This window comes from Ixodes scapularis, unplaced genomic scaffold (assembly GCF_016920785.2).
Source record: "Ixodes scapularis isolate PalLabHiFi unplaced genomic scaffold, ASM1692078v2 PGA_scaffold10__122_contigs__length_95168666, whole genome shotgun sequence".
Lineage (NCBI taxonomy): Eukaryota > Metazoa > Arthropoda > Arachnida > Ixodida > Ixodidae > Ixodes > Ixodes scapularis.
The window spans coordinates 72,960,099-72,986,537 of NW_024609836.1; the positions used below are offsets into that span (position 1 = coordinate 72,960,099).

The 26,439-nt window shown below is 47.3% G+C and overlaps 1 protein-coding gene across 1 annotated transcript in view; it reads left to right on the forward strand.

Moving 5' to 3' along the window:
• LOC8053792 (apoptosis-resistant E3 ubiquitin protein ligase 1) overlaps positions 1 to 21,262 on the forward strand; it is a 118,241-nt gene extending 96,979 nt beyond the window's left edge. Inside the window, exons 12-22 of the mRNA XM_029989821.4 lie at positions 1,051 to 1,128; positions 2,686 to 2,827; positions 4,850 to 4,971; positions 7,188 to 7,263; positions 8,628 to 8,737; positions 12,012 to 12,191; positions 12,693 to 12,818; positions 13,656 to 13,844; positions 14,892 to 14,978; positions 17,573 to 17,748; positions 19,686 to 21,262. Of these exons, the coding sequence (XP_029845681.3) occupies positions 1,051 to 1,128; positions 2,686 to 2,827; positions 4,850 to 4,971; positions 7,188 to 7,263; positions 8,628 to 8,737; positions 12,012 to 12,191; positions 12,693 to 12,818; positions 13,656 to 13,844; positions 14,892 to 14,978; positions 17,573 to 17,748; positions 19,686 to 19,788 (1,389 nt within the window). The 3' untranslated portion in view covers positions 19,789 to 21,262. The remainder of the gene's footprint in view (positions 1 to 1,050; positions 1,129 to 2,685; positions 2,828 to 4,849; positions 4,972 to 7,187; positions 7,264 to 8,627; positions 8,738 to 12,011; positions 12,192 to 12,692; positions 12,819 to 13,655; positions 13,845 to 14,891; positions 14,979 to 17,572; positions 17,749 to 19,685) is intronic.
• Positions 21,263 to 26,439: the final 5,177 nt, after the last annotated feature.

Genomic DNA, 26,439 nt, shown 5'->3' on the forward strand with positions numbered 1-26,439 from the left:
CCATCCATCCATGTTGTAGTTTGGGCAGCACAACCTGTACCCTATGGGTTACGTTGCATACCATCAAACCTAGGTTTGATGGTATGCAATGAATTTTGATGGTGTGCAATGAATGCTGGGAAACTCACACCTGCAGAAAGAAAAAGAAAAGTATGACACACCACTTTTTTAACTGGCAGGTTGCCCTGCAAGTTTTACATCTGACGTCGCCCCACCGGAAAGTGCAGGGAAATTCAAGTGTTGGTTTTGGCGTCCCCTTCATTTGCTGTTTTCCCAATAGCTATTCTGAATTCAGAAATAATAAAAAAAAAAAATAGGCTAGCAGGAAGGGTTACATCCAAGATCTTTTGAAAATGCGGTTAGTGCGGGTATCTGAAAAAAAGCCACCAGAGCTCCTTTTTAAATGGAAGCTCGATACTCTTATCTAGGAAGTTGTGAGGTATACTAATTTATTTTACTATGCTTTGAGGCACAGTTCCTGTTCGGTTTTACTTGCGTTGCTTCTCTCTGCAAGTTTTACGGACTTCAATCTTTATCTGGAGGGAAGCAGATGAATTCTGAGACACGCAGAATGTAGAGTAGTGTGCTCAAGATTGTGCGAAGGCAAAACTCAAGGGCCTTTTGTTTGGCGCCGGTTTAATGGTCATGACCTCCGACAATAACAGGTCAAAGCTTGGAACTTCCGGCGACTCGGTACAGTCAGAATATTGCTGGACTGTTTTCAATAGATATTGTGGGTGGCCGGAATTGCAACATCATCACAATCGACATAGTAGTTGGAACCACCAACTAGCTCAATCATCCACTATTTAAAAGTAGTAATCATAATCATATATTGCAAGTTTTGTGCTACACTTTTAAATAATGTGGAGTTCTGAGCAAAGGGCGTGAGTCGACTGGCCTCCTTGCTCAGAAGGGCTCAGGTGCTGTTAATCTATAATGGGTTTGCATATAGAGGTGCGACTACATCCAGCCACGTGTTGCCACGATGGCAGTTTCGCATTGTATATTGGAATGATGGCACCCCCGCTTTCTGTTTCTGGTGCGCAGCAACTGACGATAAAGGAATACGTCCTGAGGATCATTCCGAAGCGACTCGTCACATTCCGGCTCTGCCCGAGCACAAAGGTAAGAATAAACCTATTTTCCACCTTAAGCGGAGTGCAACTCGCATCTTCTAGGTGATTGGCATGCCACCGAAAAAATCTGTTAACTGCTGCTGCCAGTCTTGATCGGACACACCGCTTGGGTGCGATTCAGTGTTGATTAGATATAATAATTTAGGAGAAGCCTCCAAGGTGGAGAAGAATTTCCCAAGAATAAGTTGACTTCCACCCGAAATGGAGTGATATGTTGCACTCTCTGGGCGACCGGTGACCGTTGACAAAATCCGCTTATCCGGGCGAAGCACGAAGGCAAGGGAACTAGTTAAACTGTAGTCATTGAGAGGATAAGAACGGCTGGGCACCTCTCTTCGATGCCTTGCCTTCAGCACGTGTTCGTTTCCCTCCGCCGCGCTTTTGCTGGGCGCGTGCGCTTGAGGCCCACGAGATATCGAAGCACTGTCGAAGCTACACAGCCTGCTCTGGAGTCAGGACAACTGGAAGACCTTTCTTCCGGTCTAGTCCTGTCGGCCACCACTGGAAGGAAGGCATGCGAAATCGTCCCTCGAAAGGCGTCGCCATTACCAAAAGAGCCGTAAATGGTGGAGTGGCAAGCTAATGGTACCCTGCAGTTCATCTCGGTTTCTTGCCATTCTACCCTGAAATACGGAGTATCCACCCATTCCGCAATAAGTGCCTGCCCCTCAATCTATGCGACATTCGGAAAATACACGAAGGATGTATCCTTACATGTCGTTGACCTTGCTCGGGATTTTACGGTAGGCAGCACGTGACTGCAGAGATTCCTTCCTCTCTTTGTGCCTCTTACACGTGTGTGCATGTTCACATACACATACATGGATGCACACATCTGCATTAATTAACACCAGAGCATACTCGTGTCATCTTTCGGTGACTCGCGAGGGGAATGATCTTCGAAGGCTCCGAGCCCGCTCGTAAATGCACGAACGATCAAAGAAAAACCAAATTTTTTTTTTGTATTTGGACAATCTGTGGTATGAAATCCGTTTTAAACATTTCACGTGCGTTGTATGAAAATACTTTAGTTTATTTTGAAGCATCGTATAAACTAGACTACCGTTGCAGGAAGGCAAGCAGTAGGATATTGTCACAAATATAAAAAAAGTGAGTGATTATAAAATTCAAAATAAATGTTTAATAAGGCATACTTGTGCCTGTAACTAAATTAAAGGGAGACCGTACATCCCGCGTCGGCAACAGAAGGTCAACGGTCCCAAAGCAGCACATTGCTGCACTTTTATGCGCGTGGCACGGTCGAGACTGACCAGGACGCACGACGACGACCGAGAACGTGCCGGAACTTTTTCGAAAAGCAAAGATTGATCGAAGAAAGGACCGGGCCGAATGGGATTCGAACACCCTTTCATTCATGCGGCAGGAGTCTGCCTCACCAGCACTGCCACACGAGCGGCGATATCTTGCAACGCGGGAAATCGAGCATTGAAAGCGTTTGTTTAAACAAACATTAAAACAAAAACGAGTAATTCGAAAGCATTGAAACGGTATCACTGGCTTAATGACCACGGTCGTGCGGTCTCAGTTCCAGTTCCGTGGCAGCAACAACCAGGACGGGGAACCGGTGCTGGTGGTGGACGACGGGTGCCAGCCCCAGGTGGAGATGGTGTCTCCCGAGAGGGACGTCATAGCGGCCACCTTCACGCAGTTCCTGCTCAAGAACATTGGTGCGTGCGTCTGCTTCTGCCCAACCTTGGCCGACGTCGCGGTCCCTAGATTGGCGGCTCTCAAACCGCGGTTTGCAGGCCTTGCGGTTGATAGCATTTTGAAAGTATTTTTATGACTTTCTCAGCGATAGCTGTTATGGGGACTTACCAGCTGCGTTCACGGCGTCGGCGTCGTGCCGGGCAAAAATCTCCATTTCACGTGCGCTCTTGCGTGCACTGCCTTGTGATGCCAGGCAAAGTGCGTGCACTTGGTTCTTGCCAGGTGGCAGTGTCTTTTATGGAGTGTTTCTAAGCGTCTTTCGGGCGTAAAAATATTAGGGTGAATAAACCAGCGAACCGAGTGCAACGAAACTTGTCAACAAGGTGTTTTTAGGTGGCATATTTATTATACTCGAATTTCTTAAAGGGTCCCTCCGGAGCGTTCTGCGATGGTCTATTTATGGCGGTAACTCAATCTACAGACCCTAAGGATCCTAAAAATCATAAAATTACGGTCATGCGCGCCGGATTTCCCTATTAAAATTGCGATCAAAGTCTCCGGCACGCTCCCCTTTCTGAGATGACCCCGGAAAACGGGAGGGGCATCTCTTTACGCGTCAGCCAATAGCAAGCGAAGGATTCCGGCGTCACTGCGCGTCACCAACGTGGCTGACGGCCGACCCGCGGAGGAATCTCTCGAACACGCGCGGACCGTCGTCAAGGGGCCCGGACTTTGTGCTCGGCAGTCGTCGTTCGTCGCACCGCACCGTCGCACTGCTACTGCAGTATGCAGTCGCATTCCACAGATGGCAAGGAAAATTTTGACTCGTTGACGTGGAAGGATCGCAAAGCTGGCTTCGGAGTCGGGATCCACGGGAAGAAGGAACACGTGTCCCACAAACACACGCCTGCAGACACCCCGGGAAGCAGACGGGCTGACGCGCCGACGCATCACCCTCTAGCAACAAGCTTGCGGGGAGAGAACATAGTTCGCTCGTTTTGGAGCGGTAATTGCGGACTATGTTTCCCGCACCGCAATCAGTTTACGTTTTTCTCAAACTCTAATTTACAACAAGCTTAAAAAGTGTTGCAATAATAACGTTCGCATTCACCGCGAGATGCAGCATTTCCATTGGTCAAGTTTTAGCGATGGGCAGGGAATGGGGGATTGTCTTCCAAGTGAAGATAGTCCCAATATATTTCTACTGCCATCTGCTTAATAAACGGTTTTGTAATCTAAAACCTTGTACACATATTAACTTGCACCTACTACGCAATATGACAACATAAACAGACAATCGCAGAAAGCTCCGGAGGGCCCCTTTAAGTGCAGGCTTTAGCAAAAGTATTTAAGCCAAAAAAAAAAAAGCTTAGCTTTTTCCTAGGCACAGGGAGGAAAAAGGTAAAAATCGTCCGGTTGACGCTGCTGCTCATGGATTGCGTGACGTGAGGCAAAAACGCGAAATATTCTTTGGGATGGACAGCCGAAAGCAGATCCAGTAGATACGAGCGTGTGTGGTGCCATCTCTGAGTGGCGGCAACAACCGGACGGTTCTACCGTCTCCCTCTCTGTTCACAAAAAAAAAAAAAAAAAAGGATTTTTTTTATTTTTGTTTGTTTCCCGAAATTCACTTTCACGAATTTTGGGTAGGATAACGGTATCACCTAAAAACATCCGTTAAAAATTTGCACACACTGGTTCGTCGGTTTATTGATAAGAATCGTTCTTACGCCCGAATTGCGCTCACGAACACCCCAGTCTCCTACAATTGGCGGGGGATGCCGGTACACGGTCCTCGCCGTAGGGCTCGTTTTGCACGTTCCGTCGGCCGTGAAGCAACCCGCCACCCATCTCGATTTCGTCTTGGGCAGGGACGTCGACTCGTGTGTGCAGAGTGTTCCCTTTCCTACGTACCTTAGTGACCACGAGGCCGTGTTGCGTGCGATCGAGTTAATTAAAGAGTGGTTATACATGGAAGGGGGTGTTACTACGCACAGTAACGGCTGTCGCCGTCACTTCTCTCTTTCCCTTCCCACCCACAGGAGGGTCGGAGACGTTCAAGGACAAGCTGGAGTTCTTCTACCACGAGGTGCGCAAGCTGCACCAGAAGCATTTCCACGACAAGCTCCAGCTCAAGGTCGCCAGGGACAAGATCCTGGAGTCTGTGAGTGGACGGGACGCGTCGGTCTCATGCAAAGCACGTCTGTTCACGTACTCTGCTGAAACGGAGTTTAAGAAGATAGGTTTCCAATGAAAATACGTAGCCTGCATTGACCCAGATGCTGGATCTTTTATACTATTTGTTTGATGACATAATTTTGTATGGAAGAAAGGTGCTGGTGACAAAACACACTACAGTAGTCCCTCGTTATAACAAAGCCAGCGGGACGGCGAAAAAATGCGATATAAGCGGTAATTCGATAAAAACGAAAGAGAAAAACAAACGGCGACAGCAGCCTCAAAGGTGGACGGGAGCTCTGTGGAAAATTCTGACCATATATTTAATCGAACAGACCATGGTTATGAACAACTCGCGGCAACTTTACCGAGTAAAAAAATAAATAAGTGGGTTTTGCCGATAATTTCATCTCGGCATCGGCTCTCCTCAATCTACTTCAGGCATCGCAAGAACACTGTCAGCACGACTGCACTCCACTTTGTTTCAAAGCAGCCTTCAAAGCAGCCGTAGGATGTTTCGCGTCTCTGCAGACGTCGGCTTTTTCTGAGGTCCCTCTCCAACATTTCTCGTTGTTTACCCCGGCCGCACACAGGTCTTTGATCGCAGCATCCGTGGCAGGAGCAACAACGGGAATGTCCGCATCGACAAGCGCGAACAAATCAAAGTTATCCTTGATGGCTTTGCCAACATGTTTGCACACACTCCTGTAGATATTCTTGCAGCTGTGGGAATTGTGCGCCGGATCGGCAAGCATGCTTGCAAGAAAAAAATCAGACGTGCGCAAAGCACTTTGATCTTCGGGTTGCGGGCGCACTTTATTTTGCCTGAGAAACTTCTCGAACCGTCCAGTATACCTTTACTTGTTCCGCAAAATGGTGGACATTGTCGAACAGCCAATGCTGGAATGTTGAATTCTTTGGCCATTTCGTACTTGGGCAGCCACTTTCCTCAGCCTCGAAGATCTAAATGACTTTCGGCAAACGTTCCCACTCTCCCATACAATGCATGTATATGCTGCAGGTGCGCCCATGGAGGTGCGCGCGTCGGGGTCTTTTGAAGGGATGATCTTTTCCGAGCTCCGCCATCTCCATCGCTCCCTTCACCCGATTCCGACAGGAACTAGTAGGGCAGCATTGGCCGCGGGCATCCGGTGAGTAGCGTCAGAATGTGGACGCTGCTCCCGCTGCTCCCTGGCTTTGTCGGTGTATTGGCATTGGTAGAGAAGCGGAAGGGAATGTAAGGGTCTTTGTGCACCTCCGTGTAGGCTTGCTTGGTTTCGGCACCTCGGCCTTCGTAATAAGCGTGGTCGGCTGCCAATGCACTTAGAATAATCTGGTTCAAAATGCGTGCATCTTGTCCGGGTCCATGTTGAACTTCGATAAAAGCGATTTTGTTATGACGAAGAATAATCCAGTTCAAAATGCGTGCATTTTGTCCAGGTCCATGTTGAACTTCGATAAAAGCGATAATTTGTAAAAAGCGATTTTGTTATGACGAGGGATTACTTTATATTACTTCCTGTGTGATCATCTTAGTTGCAATGGAGTAAAAGGCATCTGAAAAACTAAAAGACATGATTGTATGTTTGTGCATTGATTTTTTTTTTTTTTTTGCATTTTAGCATTGCATATTACTTTTACTACGGTTTTCAGCAGAGAGCCACAGTATCACTAAATGAATATGAATATCTCGGTACATATTGTTCTTTCATATACTTCAGGAAATTGGTCTAGTCTCAGGTGTTATGACTATGTATCTTCAAACCTGGATTTAGAGGATTGCTCCTAAAATCATTTGCTAAGAAGCTAATGAACAAATATTAATTTAATAACAAAGTCATTGTAATAATTATCCTCTCGTACAATGTCTGCTGGGGTTGATATGTTGTTAGGGATGATCACACCTACAGTAAAACCTCGTTATAACAAAGTTGAAGGAGTGGTCGTAATTGTTTCGTTATAACCATTAGTTTGTTATAGCCAATGTCCATTTCTTCCCACTATAAGCAAGCAAGGGGAATTATGATTGCTTTGTTATATCCCTTAGTTTGTTATATCCCATTTTGTTATAACGAGGTTTTACTGTATATAACGGTCATCCACTTTGTAAAAGCAAAACCATCAATTAAACAGAAACCTCTCTAGTCTAAGAATTATGTTTAGATTTTACTTTAAGCCCGATTTGGAAACGTGCTGTTGCAGTCTATGAAGGCCACCAAGAGTCTGAGTACCAGCGACTGGTGCAAGAACTTCGAGATCATCTTTCTCGGCGAACAAGGTGAGCCAAGAACAAGCCTAGAGCATCGTGCTGATGGCTGTCAGATAATCAGATTTTTGGGCTGTGGGCCGGAACTTTATGCGGAGCGCAAGTTCGTCTGCATCTTGTGCTGGCGTTGTGGTGGTGTCAGAACGCCGTAGGCTGTAGGTTGCTGCTGTTTCGGTTGTTTTCGTGCACCAAAAGCTTTTTGAAACAAGAAGCGGCGTGGCTCTATGGCAACGCAGGCTCGGTGATTCGGTAGCTCCATGCCCTCGGTAGGGTCGCAAAATTTGGTCGCGAATGTAGGTTGAAATTCTTTGGTCACAATTATAGGTCTACCCTTCATTTTTGACAACATTTCCAAAAAAGAAAGGTCGACTTATATTCGAATAAATATGGTAAGTTATACAGTACGCAAATATACTACAGAATGTTTGAAATGTGGTATTCAAATATGTGAAAGTATGTTGAAAATACATCATGCAGCATGCGAGTGCAATTATGTCACAAATACCGTAAAAAAGTTCGTAAGAACGGCCACGCAAAATGAAGAGATAAATGGTGAAAAACATGGGGTGGGCTTTCTTTCGGGATGCCACAGCCAAACTTTAACAAAAATTAACGATAAACACGGGGGCACCTGCTACAAACCACGTGATGCGGGAACTGATACCGCAAATTGTAGACAAGGCAAATTCGCGTTTCACAGTGCTACAAACTCCTGTGACAGGGGAAAGGATACCGCTGGTTGCGGACGCAGCAGATGCAAGTTTTATGGCGCAATGAACATGCGGGAACCCACTAAAAGCTTGCCTGTCACGGGAACCGATCTTGCATGCAGATCACGGACAAAAACGCGGGAACCCGCCATGAACTTCCTTGTCCCACGTACCGATACGACAGATCGCACAATTGATGCGATTCCATCGTGCGACGTCCGATGGGAATTGGGGTGGGCGATGTTTCGGAATTTTTGTTACAGATATTTCGCCAGAAAAACGTGATGGGCGACCTCTCAGGGAGGGTGTTCTCACGGAATTTTATGGTACTGTATATTGCAAATGCCACACGCTCTGCCATGTATCGTAAAATACCGCGTAAGCACCCACTTTGTTCAAGTGCCCACTATTGACATTTCCCAAAATCTCGAATTGTGGAAATTATATGTTAGGTGCCCGGATTTGAGCAGACAGGCGCCCATGTTTAGATTAACCCAGGTTTTAGTGAAAGTGGGGTGGGTGCTCCCCCGGTATTTTACAGAAAGTAGTTTGCAACCCTTCGGAAGTATTGTGCTCTTCTGTCTGTGGCATCCTTGGGGGTAACAATTTAAAACTAGTAAACACTGAGGCACAAGGGCTGACATTTGGCTCCACTCTTCTTGCCAGGGCTCGACTGGGGAGGACTCCAGCGCGAGTGGTTCGAAGTCCTCTGCTCGGCCCTCTTCGACCCGGAGAACCAGTTGTTCCATCGCTTCAAGAACGATAAGCAGGGACTGGTGAGATTCGGAACCCGCTCAATTTCTCCAGATTTACTTTTCAGCGTCGTCTTCCCAATTTTAAACTCTGAAGAAAAGCCCTTTTGGCATGGCCTTCGCAAGGTTCGGTTGCGTGCACATTAATTTGTTTTTCAGTTGGCACCTGCCCCACTAGAGCTTCAGCTTACATGTTGAACCTGCTGCATAGTTACGTAGAAAGATGCGAGCTCGAAAGTAGCTTGGCGACTGCCTAAAAGGTCATCCTCGAACGAATTCTGCACCAATAACTCAGCTTAAAGATGCAACTCACCAGCCAAAAACCCAGCCGGAGGTCACATTTTAACCGTACGGTGTAGCTGGCATGTCACAGCTGACAGTTTTCTAGAACCTTTCCTAATAGAATTCCAGAGAAGGTCTACTCTGTATCTTGGCTATTTGGGCTGGTGAAGCCCATAGCTGCATCAAATAGTCCGTGTCTTTTTTCTCATGTTGTTGCAACATGGAGTAATCAAACCTTTTCATTTTAAAGAACTCTTGGCTACCCACCTTATGACATCATTGTGAATCTATTGAAGGAAATGCATGCTCGAAAAGACTGTGCGCTCGCTTGTTGTCAGCGCAAAGCATTGGTTGAAGTGTTTAACTGCAAATTTGTGTTGTATTGAAGAACGTGGAACCTGAATGGTTGTCAGTACACAAAACTCAAAGTATGTACTCAGCTCATTTCAGTCATGGAAACTCATAACTGCTTAGTGTTATCCACAGAAGAGGCTGTTCCCTGTACGCTACGCCATTTACATACTACAGCGTTCTTAGTTTTTAATGGAGAGGAAATGATTGGTCATCCTAAGCCGTTGGTTCCCAGCAACCCAGTTTAAGAACTTTCAGAACTAATGCCTCTGGGGGAAAATTCTGTTCCCTAGGGGTTAGGATAACAAGACAGAAACCTAGGGAATACCTTGGAACGATATTCCCTAGGTGGAAATTTCTGTTCCATAGGCGCTCGTTAGGATAGCGAGGCACTGAGGAAGGGTATTTCCTTGGTGGAAACTTCTGTTCCATAGGCGCTCGTTAGGATAGCGAGGCACTGAGGAACGGTATTCCCTAGGGGGAAACTTCTGTTCCATAGGAGCTCGTTAGGATAGCGAGGCACTGAGGAAGGGTATTCCCTAGGGGGAAACTTCTGTTCCCTAGGAGTTTGTTAGGATAGCCAGGCATTGATGAACAGTAAAACCCTAGAGAGAAAATTGGGCTCCATGGGGTTTGTTTGGTTAGCAAGCCATTCAGTAATTTAAAGGTTCATAAATGGAGGTTTGGCTTCTTTTGGGTTTAAGCTTGTGAAACTTTGTCTCCCTTCTACTCTCAGCATCCCGTGGAGGCAGGGGGGTAAATGCGGCAAATTTTGAGCAATAACGTTGCTGGTTCCAAGAGAAAGAACTAGAAAGAGAACGACCGAAAAGCGGAAAAAAGAAAGAAAAGCAGGCGCTAGGTTAAGTGTGTTCGTCTTTGCCACAGTGAGTCGAAGTTCTTTGAGTGCTTGTCAATTTTATTTATTACCGTGAAACGTTTATAGGCTAGCTTTTCAGATTAAACGAAGCCACGAAAAGCCTAACCGCGAATTTTTCTGCTAAATTTAGCAGGGAAAGTGACGTCACGTGGCTTGATGTCATGTGAGCTACTCACAAATTCAGTCTTTCAGCTAAATTTAGCGGGAACATTGACACGTAACCGGCCGCAGTTCGTCATTCCCCATACTCTGTGGACAGGCCGCCCCGACGGAAAAAGTCAATCGGGCGGAGAGGAGTGAGCGGAGTCAATGTGGTGGAGAGGAGTGAAAAGACCTGAAGGCAGAGCTGGGCAAGAAACGCCTGGAGATTACTAGCGCTAAACCAAGAACATTTCACGCAGCAACACAGTTACAGAGCAATTTGCGATACATTTTCTTTTATACAATGCACAATGATAGTGTTTTCCTGCAAGGTAGACCAGAAAAGAACTACCGTAAAATACCGGGGGGAGTGCTCACCCTGCTTTCACTGAGAACTGGCTTAATGTAGACGTGGGCGATGGTCCGTTCAAATCTGGCGCTTAATGTATAATTTGCAGAATTGCCAAGTTTGGGAAATGTTAATTAGTGGGCGCTTGAACAAAATGGTCGCTTCCGTGGTATTTTACGATAGGTCTTGCAGGCGACGGTTTCCTGCTTTTTTTTGTATACTGAGGCGTCGCAATGGGACCACCAACGTCCGCGTCTATGCCTTGCCTCTCCAAAGCAACCAGAAAGCATGGGAGATTTTCCTCTAGTTTGAAGGTCGGCAACCCGCGTGGCAGTCTCATGCGGCCTCCCTGCCGCTTTTTTTCACAGACTCGAGGGCCACAGCAGTTTTGACCTCCAGTGGGTTCAGACAGGAACAGGGAGCGCTGCCACTTGGCATTTTCCGGCATCCCCATATTTGGGCAGAGAACCGTTTAAAGGAGCTGTGCAGCGATACTCAATTGGAATGTTTTTCTCTCTACACGAGCTTACTGGCACACCTGGGACTCAAGGATACTCGCACGCAACGCCATTGGCCAAGAAACTCCTTTGTTGCGGTGTAATTTCAAGGACAAAAGCGATCATTTTCATTCAGTTTCTCCTTTGCAAAATTTGATGACGTAACTCGGGTATCGCAGTACACCCAAGTGACGATATTTGAATGCGGTTCATAGATTGGACCCGAGCATTGCGTGGGCACTCGACTTGGGCTCGTGACAATTGCTAGCTCGAGAAGCATTCGCGTTATGACCCGTGTCCAATCGCTGCAACGACAACAATAGCCGAGCCATAACAATGTCTGGAACTCAGCGCGTGTCCTGCGCTTTGCGAACCCCAGCGCGTGGCTATGATCAACACTGGCGGCATATAATCGGCTCCAGATCACGTGGCCGCTTGTTCTGGCTGCGAGTTGAGGAGGTGAACGCTGCTCGTTTTTCTTTCTTTTTTTTTCTGGGACTTCTATTGCGTGGGGTGAAAAACGAGCGCGTGTTTCATAGGTCATTAACGTTAAGGATCCGTTTTAAGCGGTATTTGCGCAAAGTACAAAAATTGTTGCATGGCTCCTTTAACTTTCTTTTTGCTTTTTGCATTGCTTGCCCTCCCTTCGCAACTTGCCGTCCGGCCCCTCCGTGTCGGCTTCGTGATGACTCTGCCTTTAGCTGTGAAAGGTTGCCGACCCCTCCAGGCTCCACTAGATCGTTATACTAACTCCATGCGTGGAGGGTCCCGTTAAGTTTCGATCCCGCCCCCACCATGCAGGTGCACCCTAATCCCCGGCGCCCGTCGCACCTCAAGTTGAAGCACTACGAGTATGCGGGGCGCATCGTGGGCAAGTGCCTGTACGAGTCGTCTTTGGGCAGCGGCTACCGGCAGCTGGTCAAGGCTCGCTTCTCGAGGTCCTTCCTCGCCCAGCTCATTGGGCTCAGGGTACACTTCAAGGTGGGCTTCCCCTCGCTTCTGTCATGCAGTTTTCCTAGGTTTCGTTCTGAATTTATTGCAGACTGTAAATTAAAGGCTGGCTCGCGCATTCGCGTTCGAGTATGATACACTACGTTGCAGCTGCTTGTAACCGATTACGATGAGAGAACAGACTAGCACCATCCATCGGGTGACCCCGGAACAGTTCCGACCTAGGTATATTTTACGAACCATTCATTCCCTGTGTGGTTGAAATAATCCTGACAATGTTATAAGCGACCATTGCTCGTGAATAGTGTGCAGATCTGGTCTCGCAAATACTGCAAAATCTTCAGTCTAGTAGTTATATGCAGGCCGTAAGCGTTTTCAGGACTACTTGATAGATAGCACCAGCGTGCCAGTGTGTTTTGTCGTCGTAGGCAAATGGTTGCAGCGCAGTCGATCACAATCAAAAGCAGATCTGTGAAACAGCCTTGAGGCTCTGGTCAGGTAATTGACTGATCAGCTTCTCTTTATATCTAGTACTTTGAGCAGGACGACCCAGACCTGTACGTCTCCAAGATTAAGTACATTCTCGAGAACGACATGGACGACATGGAGCTTTACTTCTGCGAGGAGGAGTACACCAGCACCGGTCAACTTCTCAAGGTGAGCCAGTCCATTGCCAACCTTCTGCCGACGTTATACCGGTGATTTGCCGGCAACTGGTAATCACACGCTTTTCATTGTTGAGATTTGCCTGCTTGTAAAACAGACGCGTAACAAGAATTGGTTGAATATTCTGGGAAGCTGCCAACGGTCTGTCAACACTCTGCCAACATTGTACCAGTTTGTTACCAGCAAACTTGCTGTCACGCTTCCTTAATGTTGTGATTTGTCATGACTGTGCCTTCTCATAATATGGACACATAATCAAAATTGAGCAACTATATTTCAAGGCATCATAAAGTGCCTGCCAACTTCCCACCGACCTTATACCGACATGTTGCCAGCAAACCGGAAGTCATGCTTCCTTATTGCTGCAATTCGCCAGGACCGTGCCTGCTCATAGAATGGGCACATAATCAGAATTCAGTGAGTGTATTTTGGGGCATGTTCGACAGCCCGCCAACGTCGCGCCGTTATTATACCAACATGTTGTCAGCGAACTGGCAGTCACGCTTCCTTAGTGTTCAGATTTGTGAGGACTATGTCTGCTCATAGAACGGACACATCATCAGAATTCAGTGAGTGCAATTCGGGGCATTGCCAACAGTCTGCCGGCGTCCGGCTGACATTATACCAATATGTTGCCAGAGAACTGGAAGTCATGCTTCCTTATTGTTGTGATTTGTCTTGACACATACATAATAACATAAACACATACATAATTAAAATCTAATTAGTGTATTTCGCAATGTTGCCAGCAACTTACTGATGAACAGCCGACATAAAGCCAGCTTGCTGCCATCAAATTCACCATGAAGGCTTCTCTCAATTGTACAGACGACGGAGCTGGTGCCTGGGGGCTCTCGGATCCGTGTTGACAACCGCAACAAGCTACTGTATCTGGACGCACTGGCCCAATTCCGGTTAGCAACCTGCGTGCGCGATGAGGTGGAGCACTTTCTCAAGGGGCTCAACGAACTCATCCCCGACAACCTCCTCTGCATTTTCGATGAGAACGAGCTTGAGGTGAGACGCACTTATGTTATTGTTAGAGAGTCTACGGCCATATCGTATCACTAAACAAAATTGATTGGGATTAGCTTTTTTGTTTTTAAACATTTTTTTTTAAATTTGTTGTTGTTTTGCCTTGTATTGATACGTATTCAGAGATGTGTAATAATGGAGGCACTAAATGTTTTTACATTGTAACTTTGGAGGGATGGGACAGATGCCTATATACCTGCTTTAACTTCAGTAAATTGATTCCTTTGCATGTCACACCTCATGTGCCCTCACTTGTCAACAAGTGCCAATAAGGATTGTGGACACATAACAAAGCCACTTTTCGTTTTTCCGTTTCATTGGCATTATAAATAACAAATTACAAGTTCAAACTTTTTCAAAGTGATTATACTGAAGAGAAACAAGTTTCTAAGCATGCTGTCTATAGAATGCAATTGGAGAGAATGAGTAAGTTGTTTTCAGCTGGTAGGTTGGCATGCAACGTATGTTGGTAATTTAAGCTCAGGCATACCTCCATCTTCAATGTTTAGCGAGTCGTGGAAGTCTTGTGTTCCGCTGCATTCAAGTGTTCGACCTCTGTGTTGCCCACAAATCCAAGAATGAGAATCGAACCGACTGGAACATTTTGGCAAAGCTTTTCTACTGCTTGTGGAATTAAAAGAAGTTGTACATGAAATAGTTTGAGTGAAATACGGATTTAGTTTTATGAAATAAAACTACCCCTAGAAAGTGGGTTGAAAGGATTGGTATCCCTCTTTTTATAGACGCTTGCTAGCAGCCATGCTTGAAAAGCTAGTGTGGCCACCGTGGATAGAAAACACTTTGTTTGGGAGCCAATCTGACAACCATAGGCACGCCTCAGCAAGGCTCGACTACAGTGTTCTAGAGCTCGACTTTCAGATGATCTACACACGTGAGCAGCAAGATGGTGACACCCAGAGGTTGTACTTGTGAACGCCCTTATAGCCTGGGAAACAAACTGTCAACTTCACTTCCCAGCCTTGCGGAGATGTTTGCGTTAATGTTGGAATCCTTCTGTCCTCCACGCAGCTGCTGATGTGTGGCACTGGCCAGTACAGCATAGCCGACTTCAAGGCCAACCACACAGTCAGCGGGTTCTCCTTCGAGTTTAGAAAGGTGAGGCCGGGTTTGGTCCAGTTCACGTCTTAGATGAAATCGCGTTGAAAGCCACGTGTTTGCATCCTTTTATCGCCGATTCGTTGCACCCAGACGTAACTAAAGGCAGCCGTAGGAACATGTACTGGGCACGTCTGCCAGCAGTGTCGGTCGAACGATCGCCTAGCTACATTTGGTCATTAAGCCAAATGTTACCATCATCGTAGCATTTGCTTGAGTTGAAAACAGCATTTTCATTGGGTGGCTCTGAACCTCATTCGAATCGGTTTCGTTTACTTTATTGGGCAATACTGCGTAGAAACCCTTCAGATCTATGGATAGCTAGATGGTCTGAAGGGTTTGCGGTGAGAAAAAAATTTTGTGCAAACTATATCAGGGTTTGCACGAACCCTTGAAAGCCAATTAACAACCCTTGAAATTGAAAACGCCATTTTCCAGACCTTGAAAGCCCTGAAATATCTAGCGGTGCTTGAAAGCCCTTTAATTTTTCAATGATGGTCAATTAATTTTTTTTTGCAATAAAATATTTTTAACGTAATAGGATATATAATTATTTTTTAATGTTTTTTTAACATAAATTTCATAATTTCAACGAGGAAGTTTTTTTATATGGTATATTTACCGTCAAGCACCCGGCCACAATAGTAGCAGTCCCGGTTGTTCTGGATCCGGTCTCACCCGTCCGCCATCTTGGGGTCTTGCCCCTTGTTCGACTTGTTCCCTCGCATACTGTTTGCTAGCCACCCCTGGTTTGCTTGTTCCATGTCCGTTTCATGCTACATATGGTGGACGTAGCTTAAGTTGTGCGCGATTCCCGGGAAGTGAGACTGCAGACACCGAGAAGGCAGAGGCAACAGGCGACGTCACCTAAATTGTCAAGTAGAACAGCCTAAGGAAAGTGGCAAAGACAAAGGTGCAAGAACTTCTAAACATCAGCAATCAAGGAAAAGCTGCAGTAGCTCTCCCGAACCCTTTACTAGTACCTCTTTAGCAAATGCACCTTCTTCCAGCTATTGTGCAATAAAGAATTTCCGCACTCCATTTAAAAAGCGTGTTATATTATAAATTTACTAGATGGGGTCCTTGAAAATATCTTTACAGGCTCTTAAAAGTGGGGCGACCACCTTCCTGCTAGCGAAATGCAGGACACACGGACTGGGGGGAGGGGGAGGTGTTTGTAAAAGAAGAACGGTATTCTATTTCGACTGTGGCATCTGTAAAAAAGAACTTAGTGCCCAGTCAAGGAAGTTTACCGTGATACTTTTTAACCCTAGACTGGGTCAGAAGGAGGAAACATATTTTTTTCCTCCTTCTGCCCCAGTCTCAGGTTAAAAAAGATAATGGCAAAAATGACTATTCGAGGAAATTTATCAATACACGCCACGAAATGTGGATCTGCTAACACATTTAATATCCTGTCTTGTCTGAAAGCATTTTATACAGCTGCAAATTGTGTTACGGCAATTAAGCCCAGTGATATATTTTAAGTCTTAATGCCAGATGTTAATAAATGTGTCTAAGTTGAAAACATTAAATCGACTGCAGCAGTACTCAATGCATCAAAATGATAGGAGTAAATCTTTTATGGCTTCTTGTTTCCTGTCAATTGTGGAGGAGGAGGGAAGGGTGCTAAGGGGGGGTATACCCCTCCTCCCTCCTCCTCATCCTGTCTGCTATTCCTCCCTCCGAGCGGCATCACCGTCGCCGTAACTGTGAGGTTATGTGACCCTCGTGACCTCACAGGGGTCACGTGACTTCACCAAAGCCACGCGACTTCGTGGGGGTCACGTGACCTTACCGAAGTCACATGACTTCACGGGGGTCACATGACCACGGGGGTCACGTGACCTCATGGGGGTCACGTGACCCCCATGAGGTCACCTGACATCATCGCCATCGTCACGATGATGTCATCAGTGACGTCATCATGATGACGACGATGATGATGTTGTCGTGATGACGTCACCAAAGACATCATCAGTGATGTCACAAGTGATGACGTCCTCAGTGACATCAATGACGGCATCATCAGTGACGTCATCGTGATGATGACGTCATCACGATGAAGTAACTGATGACGTCATCAGTGATGTCACAATTGATGACGTTATCAGCGGTCACACGTCCCATAATGCACCGCGCAGTTACGCCGACGGCGATGCTGCTCAAGCCGGAAATGGGCGCCTAAGAGCTGCTCTCTAAAATTGTGTACCATTTCGATTCACACATTTACCAGCTACCTCCGCACTTCCCCGTGCCCTTTTGTTCGACAGCGCCATGAGTTGCATAGTAAATTTTACGGCATCATAAAATTGTAAAAGTGTGAAATGCGGAACATTTTGAAGATTTCGATATTTCTTGCGGGATGCGGGACACGAGCCCTCAATGCGGTGCAGTCCCGCGAGTTGCAGGACAAGTGGTCAGCCTATTTAAAATGCCTTGAAAACGCTTAAACCTTTTTCTTTGAAGCCTGTATAAACCTTGTATATGGAGATTAGAAGTGTTCCAGTCGATCACAATCGGACGCAAATGTGTGAACCAGCCATCGGTGTTTTTGATCCGCATCTTTCTTGCCCCCGTGCGTCCGGGCGCAGGTGTTGGATTGGTTCTGGACGGCGGTGTCCAACTTCACGGAGGAGGAGATGGCCCGGCTGCTCCAGTTCACCACGGGCTGCTCGCAGCTGCCGCCAGGGGGCTTTGCGGAGCTCAACCCCCGCTTCCACATCACCTCGGCACCCACCTTCGGAAACCTGCCCACTGCTCACACATGGTGAGATGCACTACGGTTGCCCCGGATTGAGTCACTCAATGAGCTATGCTCAAGGTCTGTTCACGCACGTAGCGCAGTGCCAGAGGCTGGTTCACACATTTGCATTTGAGCATGCTCAAGTGCATTGCGTTCCCCCGTCACCACATGACGCCACTGGCACACTGGTGCCGTCCATCGACTAGCTCTGAAACACCTCCGACCTGGTTTTATATTTCTATAATTGTTTACATGCTACTATCATTATTTAACTTTATGCTTGAAATACTTCTGACAATTGTTACAGGGGTGATCACTTCTCAAATTCTTATAGATAGTATGTAGGTTGGATCTCGCAAAAAAAATTAGGTCTAGTTCGAAAGTGACCCAGGACTCTCCAATAGATGGCGCCAGTGTGCCAGTGCGTCAAGGGGTCGCAGGAGAACAAAAGCACTTGAGCCCAGTCAAATGCAGACATGTGAGCCAGACTTAAAGGTGTGATACAAGAATTTTTGTACTTTCAATAAATACAGCTTAGAATTATTCCTCGACATTTGCAACCTATGGGCCTCGCTTTTTTTTTTCTTCGTGCAATGGCAGTTGCAAAAAATATTCGTAGAAAAACGCACACCGTTTACTCCCTCAACTCGCAGCCAGAAAAAGCGGCCACGTGATCTGGAGCCGATTATATGCTGCCAATGTTTTTAACATACCCACGCATCGAGGTTGGCAGAGCAGAGGGCACACGCCGAGGTCCACACATCGTTAAGGTTAAATTATTCCCGTCATCTCAGCGATTGGGCACGAGCCACTACCCGAATGCATGTTGAGGCATCGATTGTCACGAGACAAAATCGAATGCCTACGCAGTGTTTGTGTCTACTATGTGAGCCACATTTAAATTATCGTCAAGTGGGGAATGCAAAGCTTGATGGAGCACTTCCAGGGATTGCATTGATGGCGTTTTCCCCGCAGCTTCGTCATCAAAGCCCCAAACTGCTTCGATGCCTAGCTGGCTCCACCGAACGAAAGCCACACATACTACCGTATTTACTCGCGAAATGAACGCACTTTTTTTTCCGAAAAATCGATGCAAAGTTGGGGGGGGGGGGGGGGGCATTCATTACGCAAAGTAAAATTTTTGCGTCCGTATTTACTCGCATAATGTGTTTTTCGTGTTTTTTTTCTTGCTTCCGTTGGATCTTTGCGAATTTTTTTAACGTTCGCCCACCCTGCCCATGCATTCGCGACCTCGCTGCACCAGGATAAAAAAGAGCGTTCATTTCGCGCGCGTAGGGGGAGGGAGTCAAAATTTTGACGTTCAAGTTGGGGGTGCGTTCATTACGGGAGTGAAAAAAAAGTCAAAATTTTGAGAGCCGACTTGGGGGGTGCGTTCATTACGCGAGTGCGTTCATTGTGTGAGTAAATGCGGTATTCACCCTCTTTCTCCGCCTTGCCACTGCTCGGAGTCGACGGGCATTGTGCAACTATATAGTAGTAGGGGAGGCACAGAGCTGGGGAACGTTACGATTAGGAGATGCGGCTTTCATAGCTTAAGAAATGGGTTTAGGAAGCTCAGGCAACGTTCGGGCGACATTGTTTTGTCAACGCGGAATACTTGAGCTTTTCTTGAGGACGGAAAGGCGTTTCCCGAGATGTCAGATAAAAGCTTCAGGTAATCGGCAACAATTGTCGTTACTTTGGAGCTTAGCTTATCTAATGGCTCTAGCTACCGAAAAGCATTGTTTCTGGGCTTTTTGGTTTTCCCAGATGTAGATAAAACCGACTCGGGTGCTACTTTTTGTCAATATTGTTTCAAAAACACAGAACCCTAATCGCAAACTTCTTTGACGCCCCCCCCCCCCCCCCCCCCCCCTCCCCCCCCAAAAAAAAAGCCGGTGTAATGTGCATCCTCTTCCGCCGGAAATACTAAACTGCTCTTCCGTCCCGTTTTCTTCCAGCTTCAACCAACTCTGCCTTCCGGACTACGACTCCTACGAGCAGTTCGAGCGAGCCCTCCGGATTTCCGTCAACGAAGGGACTGAGGGCTTCGGCATGATCTGATTGGACGCTCCCGCCTCTTCCGAATCTCCATCTCCGCTGCCGTTCTCCGCCTTCTTCCTCGTCATTCCTCTTTAAGTAGCTCCCGACGTGACTTTTCTGGAGTTGCGACCGCTCCTGGTCGCGGAACGTTGGCGCCGCGTTTCCTTTTTTTAAAGGCGTTCCAAGAAACCGCGTCGGAGCTTACGACGCGTGTAGCTACGCCCGTTGTTGAACGACTTCAATTTTTTCGGTCGCTTCGTGGCCGTGAGTTACTCCGTACTCTTAGGAGGATTGAGCCTGCGGCAGCATGCCCCCGCCGTTCGTGACAAAGCAAAACTTCTGTTGCTAAAGAGTGCCTTGGTGCCGTCTATTGGATTCCGCTTTGTGCCGGGCGCAAGAAAGCGACCTTTGTGAGTGTTGCACACTTCGGAGACGTTCTAGGCCGCGTTTTTTGTTCATTTGTTGGTTTTAGACGTGTCGTGAAACTCTGGGAGACCCGACGAAGCCTGGTTTTTGGCGGCGGCTTCTTTTCGTCTGGGATTAGGTCGAGCGTGAGACAGCTGCCCACACTTCCAGCGTTTGTCCGACGTTTCCGAGTTGCCGTTGTGCGGCGAGGAAAGAGAGGTGCTAACCCACGCAACGTTTTCGTTGGCCTCGCCTTGACCTCAGCGCATTCTTTAAGTTCCTAGTTCCTTGTTAGTGAAACTAAAGTGAGAGTAGCCGGTACTTAATTCAACTCATTGGCGTTGGCCAGGGGGACTCTCGTCGACTTCCTCAAAGTGTGGAAGAGGAATATGCACGGCGTGTTTCTGGATAGCTTGCGGGAACCTGCTGCTGCCAGTTTTACGAGTTAAGCCTTAGCATAAGCAGCAGGTCAAAGTTAGTCTACGAATACTAGCCTGGTACACTCGAGTAGCCTCTCTTTCTACTTCTCGCGACCAAGCCAAAACGTTTAAACCCCATCTTGTGCCAGACGACGAATCAGCCATTTCATTGTCATCCTGTTTATCGTCGAAGCGGCGTTATTGGGTCGCCATAGAACGTAGCTTCTGGGCGTGCTTCGTCTCATTCGTCGGTGCAAACCTTTTTCACTTTGCGAGCACTTTTTGCAGGGAACTGGCGTGCTGTGTTCCGTTTTTCTCTTATCGAACTTTAGGCATAGTTGTTTTAGGGGACCATCATTGATCATTCTGCGCAGTTTCTTTCTTCTTATATTTTTTTTTATATGTATATAGGGGAGTAGCATTCTTTTTGATGCTAGGCAAAACTACGCTGTCTAGTCAAGTTTGCATCAAACTTGTCGCACGCGCGAATGTCTTCTGTGTGAGAGGTTTGCGTTGCCCGTCTGTTTCTCCCTTTTAGACGGGACACACCAAATACGGTTTCAAGCGAAACGCCCTGCGAGGTGACACTCACCTTTTTCGCTACATGGTCTTCAAAGTGCGCGCATGCAAAACTGAGCGACGTAATAAACATGGAAGTCTTTAACTTAAAACCTTGTGTACCTTGCAGCGAGCGTTGCATCACATTTTTTTTTTTTTTGTTTTGGTTTCACGTTTGTTGCACGATCACACGGCATCAATGTTTTTTTTATAATGCCTTCACTGGACGCTATATCTAACTGCACTGCTCACTGCGCATGCTCGGAGCCAGCTTGCACCTACAGGCTGCCAAAACCGGCAAACAGCGTGGATTTCTTGTTGCAAAAGCACCGTGGAAGCCCGCCATCAGACGGCACTAGGCAGCCACGAACTCGGCTATGGTGGCCAGTGGATACCCCCTTGTCACGCACTCTTTGCCCGCTCAGTTCCGGTTTGAAGCGGTGCACAAGGAGGACCTCGGTCGCCCCATGGCACCCCGACAACAAATTTTTCAAAGGTTGCCTCTCCAAACACATGGTACCGTCGAAAATGAAAATTGAAATGGTTAGTTTAGAACTGCCTTGTAGTCAGTTAGTCAACTAAATGAACCTCTTTCAGATCTTTTCTATTGGTTGCCACAAAATCACCAACTTGGGCCCAGGGCTAATAAAAGCGTGATGTTTCTTTTTCCTTTTATTATCGAAACCGAGCAAAAAAGAAAAAAAAAAAGTACCCGTAATATCCCGAGTCATCGCCCATCCCTGAGCCATCGCCCACCCCTATTTTTGGGCCAATATCGATTTCCGAAAAAACACCGAGTCATTGCCCACCCCTTCAAATACCCCAGCGCGGACTCTGCGGACCGCGACCACTCATCCTACCCGAATGACGCGGCCGCGGACCTTACAGTTGGAGGACGTCCGTGACAAAGTAAAACGAAGGAGGGAAAGGCGCTTCTTTTTGTTTATGCATTTCCTCCGTGAGCGACCCCAAAGTGGTCGTGTATCCGTGCGAAAAGAAAACGATGGAGATAACAAAATAAGAGTTTGTTAACGTAACCGCAGAGTGTTAGGTCAAAGTCTGTTTCCGCCGAAGTAAGGTCACCGCGAACCCGCTCCTTCTTCCCGCCCGTCGCGACCGCGGTTGTGCAATATTTTAGGCAAAGCCAACGCGTAAATAAAGCTTTGCTGGAACGCCCTACACAGACGTTTGCAGAGCGTCCCAACCATGCATTGATAGCCCGCCGTGCACGGACGCACGTATGTACTCACCAAACAAGAAAGTTGCGCAAGAGCTTGCAATTGACAAGGCGCCCGACTTGGCCCGACAGTGTTTGTGCTCACCCACCGAGACATGGCCCACCCCACTTTTTTAATGAATTTCAGGCGGTAGGGGGGTGGGCGATGACTCGGGATATTACGGTATATTCACGTTACAATCCGATGCGGAACCAATCAAGCAGTGCCAAAAGTGTTGTCACGGCGCTCTTGTCTTTGTGCGGTTGTCGTCCCCGGCTAAACATTGCAAACAGTGAATGCCCCACGACCCTGGGCTTTTTTTTTGTGTACGATTGGTCTAGCCCGCCAGTACAAATGTGCATGCAATACAGACGCCATAATGACCCAGTGCCTGCTGCAGTTAGGCTTAATGTGAAATGGAGCATAGTAAGGTCATGGTTATGTGCACCAACGCTATACTTGTTTTCACCTCAAGAACCATAGTAAAAAACAGTCTGGCTTCTCGTGGAGGATTACTAATTTCCTCCGTTATGTAGAGAACGGAGATAAATGTAGGTGAATTTTTTTTAGATGTGTTATCTTTTAAGGACGTGTACCAGGGTGGCAAGATGCGGCCAAGGGAATAAACAAATAGTCGTCCCCAACCAAGCCAAAAAAAGCGGCGTGACCTTCGTGAAGAAGCCCAAAACAAGCAGAAGTTTAATAAATGTACACATTCTTGAAAGTAATTTATTAATAATAAAATCAGAAAGAGAACTGGCTCAAATACTAAGGCGAACTCGCTCAACTACGAAGTCAGCGTGCCATGCCACTATCCGCCGGATAATGGCATGGCACGCTGAGTAACATGCCAGCTTGAGCTCCAGTTCTGGTATCATTCTTCAAGGCGACGACTTGGTGAGGCCCATGGTAGTCAAACGTGCACTGGAAAGTGGCCGAGAGTTCCTTACGTGTTTTTCTGGTGCCATGTGCTGAACGAGGTCGGCATGATGAGCGCGGATCTCGCACTTGCAGTACTTGCACGCTGCTTTTTAACCTTTCTGGTGACTGGTCATAGCCAGTCCCTTAAGCTGATTTCCTTTTCCCACTCTTTACAATATCTTTTGCCATACTTCGATAACTTCGAAGCCATTTTGCGCAAAATACAATGGCAACTAGACGCGACAACCTCGACTGCCGACTGGCAAGATGGGCAAGGCGCCGAAACATTTGTGAATGGATTGTAATTGTTTTGTACTTTGTGACGAAAGGTAGCTTGCGCCACCTAACTGCGGGGCCAAACGGTCATGCTGCTTTTCGCGTATTTGACGACAAACGCGCTGTCAATGAGCATGACGAGCAATAAAATAACAATATTTGCGGGAAAAACGTAAATAAGCCCAAAGAACGCGACAAGCGACTGGAAAAATCTACCAGCGACTCGGTGAAAAAAGAAGCCCAAATCGGCTTATAATAAGCGGAACTGGCCACCCTAACGTGTATGTTTCGAACGCCAAAAAGCAGCGCTCCTTCCTCCGACAACCAAATCTTGTAAGAACTACTTCGCGCGGCGTATGAACAATGAGCAAAACTTATTTTTCTTGAGATGAAAGCGTAGTGCAAGCAAACAGTTGGGAATTTTCCTACGAGCTTCACGAAGACCGCACCGTTATTAAACTCGGAACAATGTTGGAATCAGTGGTTGGCTTCTCATGAAATATTTTTACACCAGAGCTGTTAAAGGCTAGGTTCCCCAGGATCGTGTCCGGTACCAAAATCTTGTCGACCCAAACCTCCACAAACCTCTGAACAGCTACCGCCATCTATAAGCGACGGCGGCAAGCACACAACCAGTCTGGTTGCCGCCGTCGCTCGTAGATGGCGGCAACCTTTCCAGCTATCATAGAAGAATGGATAATTGGGCGAGTTGGTGGGAATTCATCGTAGGAAACAGCGCGCAAAACAGACGAGGACAAAGAAGAAACACACGTGATGAGCTCAGCGCTCATCACAAGTGTTTCTTCGTCTTCGTCTGTTTTGCGCGCTGTTTCCTACATTCTTATCAGTTTCGGTTTAGACTTAGGACGGGCCGTGCGCGTGCCCTTTCGAGGAAAGAAGACTGGGCGCGGAAAGAGCGGCGACGTATGCAGCTGCACGAATGGGTCCGCAATCGACGTGAAGCCGCTGTCGCCTCGACTTCCACTGCGTCCATCGCTTCAGACTCCCTTGCGAAAGGAGAGCACATCGCTTGCCTGGAAAGCCGCCGCCGAGAACAGAACCAGCGATGTAAACGGCGCAGGCGTGCTACGGGGGCAAGTGCAAGCGTGAGTCCCGGCGACGACAGCACTCCAGTCTCCATGCCGGCTGAACAGTTCCCGGGTGCAACGGCGAGGTTCCGGAAAGAGTTCGTGGAAAACCTGTTTGGTGTCACGTGCCCCGTGTGCGATCGACTCTGGTTCGCTGAAGGCTTATCCACGATTGGTGGCGTGTCAGACGAGAAGAACCGGGCGCTTGCGCTTTGCGGCAGCATATCGAGTCGGCGGACGTCTCCAAAGAACTGGCGTGCAGAACGTGCCGAGATTCCCTGCTCAAAGGCCGCGGTGCCCCGGTTTGCAACCGTGAACGGCTACAAGTACCCACCCATACCAGAGCACCTACCGAGGTTGAACGTTGTGGAGGAACGACTAGTGACGCCTCTACTCCCGTTCATGAGCCTTCGGCGTTTGACGTGGTATAACAAAGACAACCGGAGACAATACAGTTCTCACGTAACCCAGTACCCAATCACACCTTAATCCTGGCATTTATAAAAACTTAATTTCCACCATAGTACAGCTTTGCTGGTTTTCCTTCTTCACGAGAGTGGAAAGGCTGAAAGTGTTTTTTACACCTTGGCTGTATCTGTCTTGGCTCAAGAAAACTTAACGGTATATTTCTCCCAATCAACTGCACCATTGACACAAGGTTTGTAATTCAAGGGGAAACAGAACGACCAAGGAAGGCTGGCTGTGCAGCAAGTCTGAACTTCGTGTAATCTTAATCTGAACGATGCACTCACCGTTCGATCTGAACACTTACAAATGCTGTGCCTTCCATTATGTAGTTCCATAACTGCATATTTCAAGGTATCGGAACAGCGTGTGCAGCTCGGCTAATATCCAATGCAAATCACCTCACCTGGGATCCAGTTTCTTGGGATAAACGTTTTCAGGCAAAATAATTTTTGCGACTTCACCTTCGTAATGGGCTTCCTCTTCATGCATTACATCTCCAAGACTTCTAAAAAGCAAAGTGTTATATTTTGATGACGGTAGAAGGCCCAACAAATGGCCTCGCCTTTCCCTGCTGTACAGAAATGGAGCATGCAGATTGATCATGCTTGAATGAACAGAGTCTCCAACTCAAAAAACCTTTATTTGTCTTGCATAAGTATGCTTCCAAGATACAATCGCAGGATCAATTAAAAACATTTCATTATTCAATCACTTCAAGGCACGACAGAAGCATGTCGTCTGCCACAAAGCCCTGTTCGCGCAGGGTGTCGGCGGTGAAGGAGAAATATCCTTCACATAGTCGTTGCTTGCATAGAGCTCATTAGACTTCAGGGGACGGTTCTTGTTCAGACTAGGCCGAGTTGGGTGGACCAGAACAAGCGTCGTGTCTATAGGCAGCACGGCTGCCTGAGCTCCGGCGATAAACATTAGCTTAAAGGCGATGCACTTCGCCTTGCTCTGGTCGAGGTAGATGGCTTGAGAAAGCTAGACTCAAAAACCCTTAACAAATACATTCCCCTGGGAACACCTCAAGTGATAAAGGTGCCACGCGTCATTGGGATTGGCTGGCGCTCCCATCGCTTTGGCAGAGAAGTTTCTGCATGCAAACACATGCTGGTTCGTGCCGAGGTGGCCGGGGCGAAAGCAGGTAGCCAGCCAGTTTGGAATATATTCGCAGACCGCACGGACGTTGCTCACCCCCTCGGTGCATTTTTCGACTCTCCCGACGAGATCGGACGTCTTGGTCGTCGACTCGTCAATGGCTCTAACGCAGTGTTGCACTGACTCGGCAAGATTCCTCGCCAGATCTACCAGATCGTT